Raw genomic sequence first — 21,502 nt, forward strand, 5'->3', positions numbered from 1 at the left:
GAACTACACAATCCAAATCCCCGATTGTAACAACAACAATTCTATCAACATAACTACACAACAACTCTCTCTGTCAATAATTTCCCTAAATGCTAATGAACTAAATTCTCCCATTAAAAGGCATATACTAGAGAACTGGATTAGAAAACACAAACCGGACTTCTGCTGCTTGCAAGAAATGCACCTACAAATGCAGGATAGGCACAGGCTTAGAACAAAAGGATGAAAATCAATTATTCAGACCAATGGAAAACAGAAAAAGGCAGGGACAGCCATCCTAATATCAGACCAAATTGCATTCAGCATCAAGAAAGTAATCAGAGAAAAAGAGGGTCACTACATACTGATCAGGGGAACAATAGATCAAGAAGTACTAAACCTGGTCAATATTTATGCACCTAATGTAGATTCAGCATAATATGTGAGGCAATTACTCACAAACCTGGAGAAACACATGAAGGGAAATGTGATAGCAGTAGGAGATCTCAATACTCCACTATCACCACTGGATAGATCCAGCAGGCAGAAAAATAGCAAAGCAATAAGAACCCTAAATGAAAAATTAGAAGATCTAGGGCTAGTAGACTTATATAGGATCATCCACCCCCAAAAAGCATAATACACATTCTTCTCAAGCCCACATGAAACCTTCTCCAGAATAGACCATGCCTTAGGATATAAATCTAATTTGTATAAACCCACAAGTGTAAGGATCATAGAAGCACCCTATCAGACCACTATGCAACAGATTGACTGTAAGAAGAAGCAATGTTGAAAATCAAACACCTGGAGATTAAACAACATGCTGCTCAACAACAGCTGGATCAAAGAGCAACTCAAGGAAGAAATAAAAAGATTCCTTGAGACAAACGATAATGAAGAGACAACTTGTCAAAATCTGTGGGACACAGCAAAAGCAGTAGTTAGGGGAAAACTCATAGCAATACAGGCTTATGTCAGAAAAGAGGAAAATGACAAAATCAACAATTTAAAGGATCACCTTAAGGAACTGGAACAACTGTAGCGAAGAAATCCAACCACAACCAGATGTCAAGAAATAATAAAAACCAGAGCAGAAATAAACAATATAGAAACTAAGAAAACAATACAAAAAAAAATCAATGAGTCAAGGAGTTGGTTTTTTGAAAAAACAAACAAGATAGACAAACCACTGGCAAGACTCACCGAAAAAAAGAGGGAAAACACCCAAATTAATAGGATCACAAATGAAAGCAGAGAGATTACAACAGAACCCCAAGAAACACAACATATTATGAGGTCATATTATAAACAACTATATTCAGTTAGGCTAGAGAACCCAGTAGAAATCGACAGATTCTTGGAAAAAATACCAGCTTCCAAGACTAAAAAATGAAGATCTAGAAAACCTAAACAGGCCAATCACTTCAGAGGAAATTGAAGATGTAATTAAGAAACTCCCTAAGAACAAAAGTCCAGGTCCAGATGGTTTTACAGGTGAATTCTATCAAACATTCAGAGAAGACTTACTACCATTGATCCACAGGCTCTTCCAATCCATTGAAAAGACAGGAATCCTCCCCAACTCCTTTTATGAGGGTGATATCACAATCATTCCCAAAGATGGCAAAAACACCATCAAGAAAGAAAACTACAGACCAATCTCACTAATGAACATAGATGCCAAAATTCTCAACAAAATTTTAGCAAAACGAATCCAGCACTACATCAGAAAGATTATACACCATGACCAAGTAGGTTTCATCCCAGGGATGCAAGGCTGGTTCAACATATGTAAATCAATCAACATCATACACCACATCAACAACAAGAAAAACAAAAACCACATGATCATATCAATTGATGCAGAGAAGGCATTTGACAAAATTCAACACCCATTCATGTTGAAAACACTCAGCAAAATAGGGTTAGAAGGAACCTTCTTCAAGATAGTTACAGCTGTCTATGAAAAGCCCACAGCCAACATTATCCTTAACAGCGAAAAATTGAAAGCGTTTCCACTAAGGTCAGGAACTAGGCAAGGCTGTCCACTCTCTCCACTCTTATTCAATATAATCTTAGAAGTCCTAGCAATAGCAATCCGAGAAGAGAAGGGAATCAAAGGAATCCAAATTGGGAAAGAGAAACTCAAACTATCCATTTTTGCAGATGATATGATGATATATATCAAAAACCCTAAAGAGTCCATGGTAAAACTCCTAGAAACAATTAATCAATACAGCAAAGTGGCTGGCTACAAAGTCAATACACAAAAGACAGTACAAATACAAATAATGAAGTAGAGGAGAGAGATTAAGAATTCAATTCCATTTAAAATAGTAACAAAAAACATTAAGTACCTAGGAATCAACCTTACAAGGGAAGTGAAAGACTTATACCAGGGAAACTTCAAAACACTTCAGAAAGAAATTGAAGAGGACCTAAGGAAATGGAAGAACATCCCATGCTCATGGGTAGGTAGAATCAACATAGTCAAAATGACTATCCTACCCATCCAAACCCCATCCCAATTCAGACATTATTCTTTAAAGACTTAGAACAATCAATCATAAAATTCATCTGGAATAACAAAAGACCCAGAATAGCCAAACACATATTAAAAAAAAAAAAAAAAAGAAAAAAACAAGAACCTAGGTGGCATCTCGCTACCTAATCTGAAGCTATACTATAAAGCCATAGTGATCAAAACAGCATGGTACTGGTACAAGGACAGAGCCTCAGACCTGTGGGTTAGAACATAATTTCCAGACATAAGCCCCCAGATAAACAGTCAACTAATATTTGACAAAAGAGCCAAAAATTTGAAATGGGACAAAGAAAGTCTCTTCAACAAATGGTGTTGGTACAACTGGAGAACCACCTGTAAGAAATTAAAAATTGACCCATACCTCACCCCATATACAAAAGTCAACTCCAAATGGATTAAAGACCTTGAAATCAGACCCGAATCTATAAAGTTTATTGAGAAAAAATAGGCAGAACACTCGAAGACCTATATATCAAAAAAGTCTTTGATGATAGATTGCCAATGGCAAGAACTTTAGCATCAAACATAAACAAATGGGACTACACCAAACTAAAAAGCTTCTGCATGGCAAAAGAAACCATACTTAACACAAGAAGACAGTTAACTGAATGGGAAGAAATCTTTGCACTCTAATGTCAGATAAAGGGCTGATATCCAGAATATACAAAGCACTCAGAAAGATGAGCTCCACAAAACCAAATAAAACCATAGAAAATGGGGAGATGAAATGAATAGAAACTTCTCCAAAGAAGATCAAAAGATGGCCAACAAACACATGAAAACATGTTCATCTTCACTCATCATTATGGAAATCCAAATCAAGACAACAATGAGGTACCATCTTACACCAGTGAGGATGGCTCACATCAAAAATAATGGGAACAATCTCTGTTGGTGGGGATGTGGTATGAAAGGCACTCTCATCCACTGCTGGTGGGAATGCCCCCTAGTTCAACCCCTATGGAGAATAGTCTGGAGAGTGCTCAAGGAACTCAGAATTGAGCTGTCATTTGACCCAGCAATTGCTCTCCTAGGTATCTACCCCCAAGTCAGAAGGACATTCATCCCAAAATATGTGTGCACCCCAATATTTATCGCAGCACTCAGCATAATAGCCAAGTCTTGGAACCAACCTCGATGCCCAGCAACAGAGTGGATCATTAAGATGTGTTATCTATACACAATGGAATACTACATGGCAGTCACAAATGATACAGTCACAGACTTTTCAGCAACGTGGATGGACCTAGAACATATTATGTTAAACGAAGTAATCCAGAAGATAAAATATAAACACAGAATGGTGGCACTATTCTGAAGCACCTAGAAACTACACCATATATACAACTAATATTCAAAGATCAAATAACAGGATCAAACAGGGAAGAAACTCCAAACACTGTAACATTACACATATTATGGGGAGTAGTGCCCAAAACACATGAAAGAGGAACAACATATACTCTCGACCACACATTATACCAAAAAGAAATCAGCAACAGCAGAAACAGCAGCATAAAGAGAGCAGGTATGTAATCAGCCTGTTACTACAAAGGACCATAATAATCTCTTAGGGATCTTATACAAGATTACAGGTAAAGAGTACCATGGGAAATCACTGAATCCAATGGAAGCACTTCAAAATAATATGTGTTAATGCCTTAAGCTTACTATATTTAAAGTAACCTCTCAGCTTTTCTGTCCACAGGCTTTCTTGGATACAAAGGGTGGACAACCTAAGGTGGCACCTTGGAGTTAAGCTACACGAGATACCATACCCAGGTTGCAGTATGAAATCGCCTCAATAAAACACTTTAACATACCCTTTTTCTCTAGGTTACACCTTCTTTTAGGACCTGAAGCATGTGACCAGCCAGACCGCCGAAGCAGCAACTGTGACCTACAGACTTATACTACGGGGCCTACTCATCGAACATATTCAAGCAAAATAACATGCCCACACTCTTCTCTCATCTCTTCTCACTACTTCTTCTTTTTTTTTCTTTCTCGTTTTCTAGTTAATCTTATTTTCTCTTTTCTTCTTTTCTGCCCCTTCCATATACTTTCCCCTTTCCCCCTTCAGGAATTCAGCTATCCGTTCACCCCTCAATCCCATCCAGATTTTCCATCTTATTAAAACTCTTCCCCCTCAGTTCTTAATCTATTAGGCATCAAGACTGACCTTCTACCCCAACGAACCAGTACCCAGCACCCAAGCGAAGGGACACCCACTCAAACCCACACCTCATCCCCGGCCGGAAAAGACAACCAACACCCCTGCTGACTCATGTTGTGTGGCCCTCCCTACCAACCCTTTCTAACATGGACTATTGCTGGATACTGGACTTAGCCCTGAAAGGACTCCCAATGCAAGAACTCTACCCAAGACTCCCCTGCCGCAAATCTTTTACCAATCTCAAGAAGGGCAGGGTATGCGATGAAAAGGCACCTGGGAACCCACACCTCACAAGAAAATCTCAAAAGACAATGGGGAAACCTATACTTCCATCATAAGTATAGGACTGGGATAACACGACCTCTTTATTTATTTTTTATTTCAGCTCTTTATTTTTTTTCAGTTTTCTAAATCATTTTTCTTTATCCATATGTGAGCAAATATATTTTTATTTCTATTCTTATCATTTTTGGGTGTGTGACTTGTTTCTCTGCTCTTCTTTTTTCTGCCCCAAATACACCAGCAATATAATGAAGCACCATTTCTTCCTGCAAAGGCACACTAAAAAAGGGGAAATCTCACGTATATAAACAAGCTCTTATCTACTAGGGATAAGAACTCATACTTATTTACAATACAGGGGAATCTCCCACCTTGAAAATATGTCATGTGGACCCATTTTAGACTCCAGGAGATTAGACACTGATCATCCAGCCTTGAACCCTAAATTCCATAAAAATGACACAATTCTGCACAACAGCTACAGGAACCAAATCCCATCCGGGACATCCTGAATACTGCTCAAACACCAACATGTGCCAGCTCTCATATGATATCCTGACAATGAGGAAATTAGGAACAAATGGACATAAGAACAGGGTATCCTACCTCACCAACTAAAGACAAGACAAAATCAGAAGACTTGTCACGCTTTGTGACAAAAGCCAAGAACGTGATCTACAGTTGACTGGCAGATAGAACCATGACTGGGCAGTATGTAATCTGGGACCAGCAATAAAGCCCTAGTCTAGGGTTTGTTCTACAACCTGCACAACAACCATGATCTCTAATTCCAGAGACAATTGCAACTGAATGGGTCCTCTGGAAACATAACAAAAGACGATATCCCAGGCTCCACCCGAGGTTCAACACAAGGGCCAGGACCACCAACCGCAGAAGACAGATTAAAATGACATTGAGAAAATAGAACTTCTAAAATCACAAAGAAAGACTTCACCGTAAGTTCTACTCCTTGACCTGTGCAGAGACTGAGATCTCTAGATATAGAGGTCTGATTTTATCATCCAGATCAGAGCAGAAGTCTTCCATACAACACAAAAACACCAAGGGGAGAGTAAATGAACTTGAAAGGAGTCTATAGATAATCCCATGACAATATATTCCAAGGGTGGAGAAACCCTGTATCTCTTAGGCCAAGGGGATTCCCTTTTCAAATGACCCCAATTTTTACTGTGTCTATGCAGGAGGGGAATAAAGGGGGGGGGTGGAGAGATAGCATGGAGGTAAGGCATTTGCCTTTCATGGAGAAGGTAATCGGTTCAAATTCCGGCGTCCCATTTGGTCCCCTGTGCCTGCCAGGAGCAATTTCTGAGCATGGAGCCAGGAGTAACCCCTGAACATTGCCGGTTGTGACCCAAAAATAACAAAAAGAAAAAAAACAATAAGCACAAAATAATCTTTTTTTTTCTTTTTTTTTCTTCTCTTATCTAGTTTTTGTCTATTTCTTTGTTTTGGTGTAGATATTTAAGTAGTTGTCCACTTTTTTATTTATATATTTACTTTTTCTTTCTTCTTTTCTTCCTTTTTGCGCTCTGTCATGTTTTTATCTCAAGACCATTGCAATTATGTGGTGCAGATCTTTATTGCTGCAGTGCTCACTGGATATCTTATTTGATACTTCTTTTTGAACTGTTGTGGTGTTTCACCATTTTTCCCCTTCATCTCTCACACCGAGGATGAGAGCCTCTAGAAGAATTCTGCCCATTGTTGGCGTAGTTGATTTTTACCCCATTTTATTACTTTACTCTTCCTCAGACAAAACCACATAACTTGAACTATCTAGTCCCGCCTCCCAATTAGAGGGAGAAGTAATGGAGGTACCATGACCAAACAGTTATAAGATCACTAAGTAATAAACTAGACACAGAGGAGGCCACTCAATCTAGAAGCCCCTGGGATGAGGGTGGAGGATAGGGGAGGCAGGATGGGAACGGAGGTGGAGGGAGGACAATTAGGTGATGGGAATTCCCCTGATTCAATGTTAACATGTACCTGGAATATTACTGTGAACGATATGTAAACCACTATGATTAAAATAAAAATTATATTTCAAAAAGAGCAAAATTTACTATTGGTAAATGACAGTTTAGTAAAGTTACCTCCAGAGTATCTAGAACTTAATATACATAGGTCTCTTTAAAATGGCTTGTTTTTTATTTGAACTAAATAAACAAGTTCACAATAAAAATATAAAACTATTAAAAATTAACCCAAGTCTTCAATAATATTAGGAAACTTTGTTTTCTTCATAACTATCATGTTTGAAACTGTAAAACTATTGCTCATTGTTCCACCTTCTGCTTTTAAACTGTTTTTGTTTAGTACTAATAGTGAAAATGAACTTCCCCCATGACAATCCAACTTTGATTCTGTTAGATTGACTAAGAAAAAAATATCAAGTGTGACTCATCTGTAGTAAGCCTTTTTTCATACCAGAAAATAAAACCACTTGCTACCAAATATTTTATTTTTAATTATTTTTAATGCCCCTTTTCAAAAATTCTTCAACTCTGTCATTTCTGAAATGCAGACTCTTAACTTTTTGTGGCAAGAGACTGGCAATATGACATTTGTACCAGTATAAATGCAATAGTTTTTGTTTTACCCACGCACTGCTAAGTTAACCTTCTTTTAAATTCATAGAATGGAAGTCTGTTAAAAGCAATAACCAGAGTACAGTATTCTGTCTAGAATTTTAAGATTTCTATTTCTTTGCATATTAAAAAAATAAGTTATATATCACTTTCTATACAAGAACATGTGACCTGGAGGGAACAGTGAAGAATACTGAGCATTTCATTGTAAGCTGAACTTTTCCAAGAAACGGGAAAATGTTAGACATAAAAAGATCCTCAGATTTTTAGCACCTCATTCCCCAGTAGTGAGTTTTCATTTGTATTACAATATTCTCTTTTTTCTCAGGTCAGGTCTAAGTTTAATTTGCATGCATAATTTATCTACATGGCAACAATAATAATAGCTATATATATATATCAGGCATGGTGACAAATGCTGAGTATAGACATAAAAAAAGAGCATAATCATCAAACTTTCATGAAGATGATAATACAAAGATAGACAATGATAGCACTTTGTTGTATCATTGACAATCTACCCTCTAAGAAAGACAACATCTTGCCTAAAACAACTAGCAATCAACAGGAACCAGGAATCCCTGCCTTTAAAATCTAGGCTTTTCTAACATCTGATTTTGTTGAAATTGGAACAAATTGTAAAGGCAGCAGTTAGAGCTGTTCTTCAAAGTCCCCAGGAATATTCCAGTTGACTCAAACTAAAAACAGAAAAACATTCAGAGTCATTCCAGTGTCAGGCCTAATAGGGTATTTTGAGAATTTTGATGTTGTTTCAGCAAACACACTCCCAATTCCTTGACCATGTTAATAGATCTCCAGGATAGATAGACAACTATTAATCACCCCTCACTCTGGACCTCTGACCTCTGTCCTCTAACATACACAGTGTCACTGTGCATCGGCTCTCAGTCAGGCACCTTCTGCCCATCATTTCTCTAAAAACTTCACCTGATATGAGCCACTTCATCTATATCTAGCAAGGCACCATCGTTCCTTCAGATAAAGGTCCCTGGACTCATATCCCCTGGCCTAATTTTATTTTTGAGTATTCATTTATTACATACATTCATGAATATAATGGCTTCATTATCCACTGAGGCATTGCTCCTCCTTCCATCTCTATTGGGGCTCTGCTCCTCAGAGAGATGCTCTTTCAGCTAACCCTCCTGATTTTCCATGCATGACAATAGAAAGATGGACTGCAAACCTGAAGTATACAGAACAGAGAAGGCCCCTGGAGACTTTGGCTGGGAGACCCCACCAACCAATGAATCTTCCACTGTAGTCAAACCATATTGACATCAAGAGGCCTTCCTTTCTGCCGCCTTCCCCAGGGACATGAGGGCTCTACTTTTTTTTCTTTTTCCTTTTTTTTTTTTAAATCATACTGTGAAGACAACACTGAAACCCCTTCTCAGTAAGTGAGGAATGCAAATAAATTTACCTCCCTTTTCTTTGAGGGTCAAAATGACTAAACACAACCAGAATTCATCCTGATAGTGTTTAACTAAAGTAAATAGGAAAAACTGAAAGAAAAATGGCATTAAATAGAAACTAAGTGGCTCATTTCATGAGTAAAAGGCAAGTGTTTTTGTTTTGTTTTGTTTTGTTTTCACAAAAGGTTGAGCCTTCCCATCCCACCCTGCACGCTAACCAATCCCTTCCATAGTTCACCCATTTAAGCAAAAGGAATCATTTCTTAACCATTCTTCTCCTTAAAAAAGGGGGGGGGGGCGGAGAGATAGCATGGAGGTAGGGCATTTGCCTTGCAGGCAGAAGGACGGTGGTTGGAATCCTGGCATCCCATATGGTCCCCCGAACTTGCCAGGAGCAATTTCTGAGCATAGAGCCAGGAGCAACCTCTGAACACTGCCAGGTGTGACCCCCCCCCCCAAAATAAAAAAAGTCCTGCAATATTTTACTCTGCTTGAACAAATACACAGGGAAGGCATGAAATGGTCAATTTAAAGGCTACCAAAACTTACTCTTCTGCTTTGCATTGTTTTACAACCCTCATCTTGCAATAAAGTTAATAAATACTAGGTGAGTTGAAATTCTAATCATGGCACAAGATCTAGCCTGCCACTGCAATCATCTGTAAATCATCTCAACATGGTGTTCTTTGGTCTAGTCATTTCAAGAAAATTGACATTGGTGGCCTCACAGGGGCCCTTGCTGGCTGGCTGAAGTCAGGGAGTCTTTTCCTATCCAGAGCAGTGATGTGGAACAGGTGTAGAGGTGCCAGCTGGCTCGCATCTGGATAGGGGTCCGTGTCAGGATCTGTAGGCCGCGAAGTCCCGTGCTGGGGCATAGGGCTGGTAGTATTTGCGGGTAGGGCCCATTCTCTGAGGGGTCATGTTCATGTAGTCACTCTGAAGCATTCTCTTATTCCTATTCTTGACCTGCAGAAAAGAGAAGAATCTCATGAAGAGACAGACAGACAGACAGACAGACAGACAGAAAGAGACAGACAGAGACAGAGACAGAGAGTGAGAGAGAGACAGAGAGAGAGAGAGAGAGAGAGAGAGAGAGAGAGAGAGAGAGAGAGAGAGATGTCCTGGGATGAGTTTTAAGACTTTTGGAGAATCTGTTCAAGAACATGTATTATCCAATGAAATTAAGGTCACCAGACTTCATAAATACCTTCGACTTGAATTTGAACTAGTCAAACCGAATTCATCAGACTCTTTTAAATTAACTTGAAAAATGTGGATCAAATAAAACATTTTAAGGTAGACACCCATGTAGCTTTCAAAGTAATACTCTGATCTGAATTCTAAAAGTATATCTAATTAGCTTATCTATTCTTGCTAAGTAACTAGTCTGGATGGTCCTTTCCCCTTTGAAAAGGTTTAAGAACTGCAATCTTCTTAATTTGCTTAGCCAGCTATTAGCCAAAGAGGACTTAGTCCTCCAGAGTTTGGAATAAATTAGTCAGTTCATAGATGTGAAGTTCCCGCATCAAATAATAATTATGATTCTAGAAAATGAGTCAAAGTCTTATTTCTAAGACTTTTCAATCAGCCTGTTCTGTTTCTTAGGCTCTGTTTATAGAAATGTGATTTTTTTTTATTAAGTTAGAAGTATGAATGAAATTAAGACAGTATTAAACCCAGCACAAGAGGTCTGCTCATTTTGAATCGTGACAATAAATTTTTAAATGATTATGAATGTTTAGAGCTGTTCTTCTCATAGTCCTCAAAATTTGAAAACAACCCAAATATCATTTTTGAGAAAATGGCTAAACAAATTATGGTATATTCATATAGTATGAAATAAAGTTTTGACTTAAAGTTGTAAGCATTTTTTTCTGGATCAAAGTGAAAATAAAATTGCATAAAAAAACATAATTTTTTTTAGTAATAGAGAATTCTGAATATAGAAAACAGGGTGACTTTTTTCCTTAAAAAATAGTAAAAGAAACCATGCCTCTTTTCTGGCACACAGGTCTGTCTGACATATAAGAAGATAGGTTAGGCATTCATGAGATAACAATTCATATAAATTAGGAAGCTAAAAAATTTTATTCCTAGACGTTTTTCATTCAGTACCACCTAGTTCCTTCATACCTATCCTGTCAAAAGAGTATGATAAATCATAAAAGTGAGAAAAATAATAATAATAATATCCTGCTTATTAAATCCAACTGCCATGTTTTCAGTTCTTATCTTGAACTCTCAGCACATTATATTTTTCAACTGCTCTGTCCTTTTGGAGACAGCATTTCTCTGTGCCTTTTATTGTCAGATGACAACCTATCGGTTTTGATTCTACCTCTCTAGTTACTCCTTCTCTGCCTCCTTTGCGAATTCATCCTTTTCTTCCAAACCAATCCCATTAGAGTTCCCCCAAATGAGGTCTAGGCTCTCTTCTCACTTACCGTATTTTCTGACGTAAAAGACGACTTTTGAAACAAAAAAAGTCAACCAAAAATCGGGGTCGTCTTATACGCAAGTATATCCCTAAAAACGTTTCAATATGCCGCTAAACGAAAATTGTCTGAATATTGCCACAAAACGAATTTTCCAACTCGATTCTGCACCAATCACTGCCAGGCTGCTTGGACCGCCTCTCTAACTCAGCCAATCCAAGCAGGCTTTTTATGCATGCAAATTAGACAATGTTCTGGACCCGAATCTACATTGTAAAAAGCCTGCTCAGATTGGCCAGAGTCAGAGAGGAAGTCTATTACAGTATAACCTTTGAACCTTTGCTTGTTGTGATTGGCTCACTGTGGTCCATACAGTTGCAGCACAGGAACGTTCTGTCTGATACAGCGAATATAGGCCTAAACCTATGTTTTAACTGCAAAATTTGGGGGTCGTCTTATACGCCGAGTCGTTTTATATGCCGGAAAATACGGTAATCCTCTTGCCATACATAAACTCATTCACAATCTCTCTGAACTGGACTTTAAAGACCCTAAAGTAAAAATCCCAAAATAGTTCCCTAAATATTGCCATCTTCCAGCATCATTTTTTTTTAAATTTCAGTCATGAACATAACATGGTATATCATGGCTAAAGTCAGACCTCTGAAACCTCATTCTTGATGTCACTCTCTTTCTTATCATCCTGTGTATCAGAGGACATCTGACAATGTCTGAAGGGATTTTTGATAGAATAATTAAGAAGATACAAATCAGATATGCTTTGTTGGGGCATGGATAAAATCTCTTAGCATCAAATATCAATAGTGCCAAGATGAAGAGAGAAAACACTGACCTAAAGAATCAGAACATAAAAAATAATGGAATAACAAGAAACAAATACAAAATCATTGCCAAATCTGAATTAATATTTTTAGACTTTCACTTCCCCTTTCTGCCATTCCAAAAGATGACTGATGACCCAAGTCTGGGTAACTAAGGAAACAGTGTTCTATCCACAGACATAAACCAAGACAATAGAAATAAATTTAAAAGAGGCTATAAATTTTTTTTGGCCATTTGGGAATATGAGATAATGGTCTGGTTGTCTAGATGGAACTGAGAAGAGAAGGCGTTTATCACAGTTAATTGAGGCATTCATGCAGAGAAAAATAGTCATAGAAACCAAGCAGGGGAATTTGCTTGTCAAACACCTAGAAATTTGGCCTCAAATAAACATACAAGGCTGCAGCTGATACCCTGGAAGATATTTGAATACTTACTACAACTTCGAGGATTTCCCTTGTTTGACTCTCAAATGATAGCCTTTCCTCTGAAACACCCAAATAAAACTAGGGCTGTTCAAAATACCCAATAGTGAAGATGTTGAAGATGTTAACTGACTTTCTTGCACACATACCAGTTACACACAAAAGGGGAAAGATCTTTTTTGCAATGAACATTTATGCTTACCCTTATTCTGTTATCAGATGATGAATTTAGTCATTATCACCTTACTCTAAACACAGTGACATAGCAACGATACATGCATGACTGGGAACACTGTATGAAAACGTGTCAATGTCTATCCAGCTGTGCAGATGTCTGAGTGAGGGATTAATCCATTCTGCCCTTCTTACTCAAGGCCTTTCAATGGCTATGGAATTATGTATACTCAAAACCATCATTAGCCTCATTGTAATTCATAATATATGCGTCAAAAAATAAGTAGATAAATTATGTTTACATAATCACACGTAAATTTTTGAAATAAATAAATGTATGTTATTTCATGATAGACTCTTGCTCTGCCCTCTACTCTAGCCCTTACCCACTAGTTTACTGGGCAGAGTAGCAACGCAAGTATACTTAAAGAAATTCCCCCCCCCCCCCCGCCGCCGCCAAAATAAAAAGGTGGTGAGAAATCACTATATTTCAAGGCCATCTACACTCCCTACTTTGAGAATGAAATGAAAAACAAAACAAAACAAAACAAAACAAAACATACTCTCAAGAGATTCCTTTAGATTAAGGAAACAGATTTACAAGCTTAGTCGAGAAGATGAAGTGATAGCAACAGGTGCTAGTCTATGGCAACCTGGCAAAGGGGACATTTATTTACTCCAATGTCAGCAATAGTTTAATAACTAAAAAGATTCTGCAGCTGCTCCCAGAAGTCCACTCAGCTAGCACTGCACACCACACACTCTCAGGAATTTCCAGAAAATAGCACCTTAATCAAGATACATTGCAAACGAGCCCAAAATAGGACCTCAAAAAAGTGCTGGAAATGGGTACACTGGGAGAATCTTTAGTTCTGCTGTCTGCTAGAGGTTGAAACAATGAAAATAGCTAGGGACAAATGAATTGAGAATGATGGTGCTGTTTATTCTATAAAGCACAGCTGTGCATTTATTTCACACTCACGGGTCAGAGAATGAGTAGATGACCTGGGTTCAAAGTGCTAATAAAAGGTAGTTCTTATTGGGTGGCAGAATTATTAAGAGGCCACAAATGATAAAAAATATACCAATTTACAAGCTGCCAGTGAGACAGTACACAACCAAAGCAAGTTTTCATAATGTGAAGATTAACATGTCTAGGAATTAGTAGTACTGTCAAAGAAAAACTCATAATCTCAAATATGTTTCCAAGTTGAAAGTAAATGCTAAACTCGTTGAAATGAGAAGTTACTTTGATCCCTTCAGGAATTCAGGTCATTTAGAAAATGAGTGCCCAATTATAGTTACTGATATTCTAATGTTATTTACAATAAGTTTACCATAATGGGTATCACCCTTCTGTCCTATGAGAGTTGAATGTATCTCCCCAAATTATTTATTGTAAAGCTGATAAATGAATCTGACCAGTACCATCACATTATAGGATGCACTAGGAGCACTTGGCTATTCAATTGGGGTGGAAGAACTGAAGGCATTAATTTAAAAAGCACACACACACACACACACACACACACACACACACACACAAAATCGAGAAACATTACTGTGGTTAAAGCTGGAAAGTACCTGAAAAGAAACATGGGGAATACTGACAATCTGCAGAAGACAACCCAAATAAATTCTCAAAAATGTTATCTAATATTTCAAGGAATAATCAACAGCTTTGTTCTTAATTCTATCAAAGATACTAATCAAGCAACAGGTACCCTGACAAATGCCCATCTATCCCTCCTAGATTCTCTTAAAATGAGAAGAAAGATTTATAGATCAACAAGGGATAGAAATCCAAAAGGATTTTAGGACTGTGAGCCTAGGTCTTCCCTTTCCATCAAGATGACCTCCAGAAATCAATGACCCATGTATGGATAAAATATATGGAGAGCATCTTAATTAAGATTATTCCATATCAGATAGGTTCATTTTAGTCAATCATTTGAGAGTTTGAATGCATCAATTTGATAAGCATCCACTAAGTCCCAAACATAATTAACACCAGATGAATGATTAATGTAAAGAGAAATAATTGTTTATTCTTGTGAAACATTATTAAAGAAATGGCTCTTACATATATGACTAATTTAAAAGAAAATATGTAATTAGTGCAAGAGATATTTTGTACCACTCTGTACAGGAACACAGGAGAGGAAGAGTCTAGATTGCTGGTAAGATAGTAAAATAATTGGGAACTTGCCTTTCATATATTAAATCAGCTCGATCCCACCATCACCATTAAAGCAAAAACACAAGAAAGGAAGTGTCTAAAGGAAAGATTCTTCCTAATAGTAGATCAGCCATCAAGATGTGCTCAAGCTTAGGCCAAACTTTGAAACTGGATCAAATTTTCAACTACACTAAGTATATTGTGTGAACAGTTTGCAAATTTGATAAATCATGAGATCTCAGAAAAATCTAGTTCCCATTATGGTTTCATAATGACAGAAACATCCTTGACCTCACAAAATTCACCTGCTCTGGAGGAGATAAATATATTACTAGGGTAAACAGACCCAGTTTCTTGGCTTGTTTTGAATGTTTAATCTCAGTAGCCACATTTCTCATGAACCTGAACCAAAATTGTTTGTTGGTTTTATTTGTTTAGGATCTCAAACTACCTAGACTTTTATACATATTTATATAAAATAGTATTGTCTGTAATTATTATACTTCAAAAATGAAATTTAAAAAATTATTTCTAGTACTCCCCACTCTATTCATTATTAATTCATATTTGGTCTGATCAGTGCCTACTGGAAAAGAGAATTTACATCAGAATTGTATCTCAGACAAAGTTGGATGGGCTAAAATCAAACCTACCTATTCAAATCTAGTAAGAAAAAGAAAATAATAACCAGATGGTAAGCAGAAAATAAACCACACACATAAGCAAAAATGTGTTAATATTTCAGAATGCATATGCAATGGAAAATTTCAACAAAAACACAGGTCTGTGTTTCTTACCCACAAAATACAAAGATACACTGTTGTTAGAAAGCTATAGAGACCCAAGAATCCAACAGTCACCAACAGTATCCAATATATCATATTAGATTCAGGACATTTTTTATGTTTCTCTGAAAAAGAAAAAAAAAGAATAGATTAAATGAGATGTAAGAAGACTCCAAACATGTAAAATATAGCTATTTAGAACATGTAGATTTCCTCTTTGGTCTGTACCATTTAGGATTTGCCCACATAGATGCTGACCTATTTTTTAAAAATATGTTGGAGATCCTTCATTTACAGTGGTACCCTCATAAATATGTTACCTTTGACATGGATAATGGTTCCATTGCTCTTCTGGTTGTCTATGTAAGGAGGAGGATACATGAGCTCAATTTTGCAGAAGTAAATATCTGTTTGGTTGGTGTACAAATTCCAGAGGTTGAAGGTCACTGTTTCATTGCCCACTGTCACAGAACAGTTGAATCCCGCATTTGAGTAAAAATGAAGTTGATTGGAGTAATTTCCACTCACAACACAGACTTCCAAAGAGCTATCCACACCTTTGTACAGGAATGCCCGAAACTCCTTTGATAAAATGTTGTACGTATAAGTGCAGGTAAGGTTGACTGCATTGTTGTACACAACGAGCATGGGAGATTGCTTCACCAAAATCTGGTTTGCTGGAGAGGAGAAATCATTTGCTTAGAACCAGAATATATGAATTATTTAAATTACTATCAAGACATATATTAATTCACAAAACTTAAAAAATCTCCAATAAAGTCTTTCTTTTGGTAGATGTTTTAAATTTTATGATCTAATATTCTTCATCTACACTTGAGTCCTAGAATGTTGATCATGTTTAATTGTGTTCTTTTATGATGGTAGGTACATTAGAAAGTGCTTCTAACATGAAAAGGTTTGTTCTTAAGATGTACATACTTTTATGAAGGAATTAAATGTTTTTTCAAATATTTTACTTGATTAATCATTCCAAGAATAGGTTATAGATGTACACAAAAAAACCTAACTCAAAAAATTTAACAGCACAACACATTCTGAGAAAGCTTTCTTGAGAAATTTACACATTTGTTCCATTATTTCACCCAAGGTAAAAGAGACCAACAATTCTCTCTACTCCATTGCCAACCCTCATGCTTTTGCAGTAAATAAAGTCTTGAGAAACCATTGAGTTCAGTGCCTCACTTTTATAACAACTTGAAATTTTAAACTATATAAAAGGCAAAAACACATCTTTTCTAACCAATTTTCCACTACACACCCATTGGCCTCTATGTGACAATGTGGTTTTTTTTACATGGTTATATGAGGCCTAGAAATATTCATTGATTTTAAATGACCACTTATACATTAAAAATTAACTTTGAAAAAAACTCTAGACTTTTTTTAAAATTAGTGACTTCCTATCTTTGATTGAAATTTCAATACAAACATTTATTTGTTTTTGATTTATAATTTCCTTGTAAGTATCTGCTTATTGGAGTTTTGAATAGTTTTTATGCCCCACATACCTTTGTTGAACAGTTAAAATAAGACACCATGAGAATGAAATTTAAAACTTAAGCTGAATTTTAATTCATGTTTGTTTTAGCTTTGGAAAAAGGGAAATGGGATAACACTTTATTATTAATAGCTTTTAATTTTCTACATGTTTCACAATGATGACTAAATAATCTTCTCTAATATGGATATACCATATTTGTTTTTATAGACATCTGTTACTTTCTCATTTGGAATTTGAGAAATAATGCTTCTTTAAACATAGAGTTAGTGTATAGCCCACCAATTCCATTCTAACTATATGTTTAATAATAACTCTATGTTTAATGCATAACTATTGTATCATTTGTGTTCCTACAGCAATGTTTGGAGGTTTAAATCCTTGACACCACTTTTTATTGTCCACCATTGTTATTATGACTATCTTAGTGTAAATAACTTAGTACTTTATTATGGTCTGACTTGTATCTCTAATGACTAGTGATTAGTGAGCATTTCTTCATATCCTTATTACAACTATCTGTTAGAGAAAAATCTGTCCAAGTCATTGGTCTCTTAACTGGGTAACTTTTTGTACTCAATCACTTGAATTCTTCATATATTTCTATGTAAGTTCCCTATCATATATTTTATTATATTAAAATGGTTTCTTCCAGTCTGTTCATCAACTTTGACAGTATGTTTAATTTTCCCCAGTTTATTATGGCATTCAATTATAATATGGAACATCTAATAAAGGCTTTTATCTCTACTCACTCAGGGGATCCTTCAAATGCCTAATTCTCATGTCAATTAAACTAGAAAATCTGGGTCAAAGATATATTACAGCAAGTTAGACACTTGCCTTACACACATCCAACCTGGATTCAATCCCTGACACCACATATTCCTCAGTGGAACACCAGGACCAAATTCTTAGTATTGCCTTCTGTAGCCTAAAAATAAACATCAACAACAACAAAGCAAGACAAGACATGGGTACAGAACTCAGAAGAAGAAAAATATAATCTAACAAACATAGTAAAATTTGAAAGGATGTAAAACTGAAATGGAGATTCCCATTTGCACTTAATTGGCCAAATAGATAAAAATATTGATTCCTTATTAATATCTACAATCTTTCCAACCTTATTTCCTCAAACCAAAATCCTGTTAGTCCAGCATTTAGCATCTGTTATGATGCTTCTGTTAGACTATATAAATAATAAGATCTCATTAAATAATCAGTAAGTGAATGCGGTGCTTTGACTCATTTTTACCAACAACTAGGCCAAATACCATTTTATTAAATTCTTGTTCAACATTTGTGTCTTTTTAGTTTGTTTGGTTTGGTTATTTCAATAAATACTCTGTACACGCACTGAAAGTAGAGCATAAAAAGAATTACAAAATCAACCTGTGTTACTTGGAAAAGTAAAACATTTTTGTTTGTTTGTTTTGTTGATTTAGAAAGAGCTATTGGTTCTTTCTTATGGGAAAAGGACAATTATGACAAAAAATGCCAATATCTCCCTTCTTCTCAGAGAGTACAGCTTGATATGTGCAGTTCTGCTAACTCAGTCTTCCAGGAATTAGTTTTCTAATGTTGAAATTGTTTTAATGGTCATTCAAATTTTCTCTGATAGGTCTTTGTGAGATGATAGGGAAACAAAGATAGAATGGAACTTTTGGGGAACTAGAGAAATGTCACATAGGGTAGTATGCCTGTCTTGAATACGGCAAAATTGGGTTTGATCCCTGGCATCCCATATGATCTTTCAAGCCTGCCAGGAAAGAGTTCTGCATACAAAACCAGAAGTAAGCCCTGAACATTGCCAGATGTGCTCCCCTCCAAAATTGGGACTTTTTATGGGATAAATAGGAATCTGAACAATGAAACTGAGTAAGGTTGTAGAGCGTCTCTGAATGGCTCCCCAATGTGTCTAGCTCTCTGGCCCAGCACCCACAGTGAAGGAAGACAGCCTTTAAAATCATTACTTAACTAAACTTGCTTACTTGATAATTTTTGTAACTCAAGGTGTGAGACCTTCCCAACATACAAGTGGGAGGGGAAAAAACTTATTTCCCAAATATAGAAAAGTCTCTTTTCTTTATTTGGAAAGTTAATTCACATTCTAGATTAGAGGTCAAAAAAGACATGTAACTAGAAAATGACTTTTAAAATTGTAGCACGGTGATCTAAAAGCGTGTTTCAGGGAATAATTGTAAAATTAGCTAAAGATTTCTGGGGGAGGGACTACTAACATGACTCAAAGAAATGTGCAAATATTGATTTAAAAGTTTTCACCATGAGTGTTAGTTAGCTTAGCTAAGATGAATCTTTATGTGAAAGACCAGATGAAGTGAAAGAGTGATGGTGAAGAAGAAATTTGAGGGGAAGGTAGGATAGAGAAAAGGAGTCTTATAGGCACAGAAAATGAGAAGGTACAAAAGAGTAGGATATATGTAGGTAATGACAAATACCTAATGTGTTGTAAAAGGTAAGACTGGAAAAGGAGACATAGTTCTAGATCTGAGCTGTCTCCATCAGATGAGAAGGATTTACTGAAGTAGCTAAAACAGAAAAGTGTACCTCCATCTAACACCATGTATAAAGGTCAAATTCAAATGGATTAAAGACCTTGATATCAGACCCGAAACCATAAGGTATATTGAACAACACATAAGTAAAACACTACATGACATTGAGACTTCAAGGAGAAAACAGTACTCTCCAAACAAGTGGAAACAGAGATAAGCAGATGGGACTATATTAAGCTGAGAAGCTTCTGCACCTCAAAGGAAACAGTACCTAGGATACAAAAGCCACCCACAGAATGGGAGAAACTATTCACCCAATACCCATCAGAGAAAGAGCTAATTTATTTATTTATTTATTTATTTATTTATTTATTTATTTATTTCTCTTTCTTTCTTTCTTTCTTTTTTTCTTTCTGTCTTTCTTTCTTTCTTTTCTAGGCTAGTCAAGTAAAGCAGTGGGAGTGGAGAAGGAACAAAGAAATCTGTAACTGGCTGTGATTAATTAATTGTAAATACCACTGCACTTGGACCAGCCAAGGGGCTAATTTCTAAGACATAAAAGATACTGACACAACTTAACAAGAATAAAACATCTAATTCCATCAAAAAATGGTGAGAAGAAATGAACAAACAATTTTTCAAATAAGAAATACAAATGGCTAAAAGGCACATAAAATGCTTCATATCACTAATTATCAGGAAGATTCAAATCAAACAATGGTGAGGTACCATCTCACGCCATAGAGACTGGCACACATCACAAAGAACAAGAACAATCAGTGCTGGTTGGGATGTGGGAAGAAAGGAACTCTCATTCACTGCTGGTGGGAATGCCGTCTAGTCCAGCCTTTATGAAAAACAATATGGAGATTCCTCAAAAAACTGGAAATTGAGCTTCCATATGATCCAGCTATACCACTCTTAGGGATATACCCTAGGAACACAAATATGCAATACAAAAATGCCTTCTGCACACCTATATTCATCATAGGGCTATTTACAATAGCCAGATTACTCTAACAACTATCGTGGCAATGTTAATGAGTGAGAGAAGTAAAGTGCCTGTCTCAAATAAGGCAGGGGATGGAGAGGAGGTAGATAGGGGCATTGGTGGTGGGAATGTTGCACTGGTGAAGGGTGGGGGATGTTCTTGTTATGACTGAAACCCAACTACAATCATGTTTGTAATTACAGTGTTTAAATAAAGATATAATTTAAATAAAAAATATTTAATACATTACAGAAACAGAAAAGTGTCAGTTCATTTACATCATATTTGCAAAAAATTAGAAAGATAAATTTTAAGAATACAAAAATAAAAAACATAGAAGCCAGGTAATAAGTTAGGATATAGTGATGGTAGTCTAAGCAAGACATATGAAGGACCTGAACTATGATCACAAAGTTGTAGATAAACACAAGAAATGTTTACAAGTTAAAATTGGCAGACTTCAGCATTGGTTTAGATGTGGTAAGTGAGGGAGGAAGAGCTTTAGGCCATACAGATTAACATAGTGTTTTCTTTTTGCCTGAATCTTTTAGTCACTCATTCATTATGTAACCAGAACAGGCAGCTCAGAACAGAAATAA

At 36.4% G+C, this 21,502-nt stretch overlaps 1 protein-coding gene across 1 annotated transcript in view; it reads right to left on the bottom strand.

Moving 5' to 3' along the window:
- Positions 1-9,870: 9,870 nt before the first annotated feature.
- The window catches only part of CD28 (CD28 molecule), a 51,639-nt gene continuing 40,007 nt past the window's right edge, over positions 9,871-21,502 (bottom strand). Inside the window, exons 2-4 of the mRNA XM_049772908.1 lie at positions 16,195-16,551; positions 15,887-15,999; positions 9,871-9,999 (exon numbers count right to left, since the gene is read on the bottom strand). Of these exons, the coding sequence (XP_049628865.1) occupies positions 9,871-9,999; positions 15,887-15,999; positions 16,195-16,551 (599 nt within the window). The remainder of the gene's footprint in view (positions 10,000-15,886; positions 16,000-16,194; positions 16,552-21,502) is intronic.

Source organism: Suncus etruscus, chromosome 5, assembly GCF_024139225.1.
Source record: "Suncus etruscus isolate mSunEtr1 chromosome 5, mSunEtr1.pri.cur, whole genome shotgun sequence".
NCBI classification, from domain to species: Eukaryota; Metazoa; Chordata; class Mammalia; order Eulipotyphla; family Soricidae; genus Suncus; species Suncus etruscus.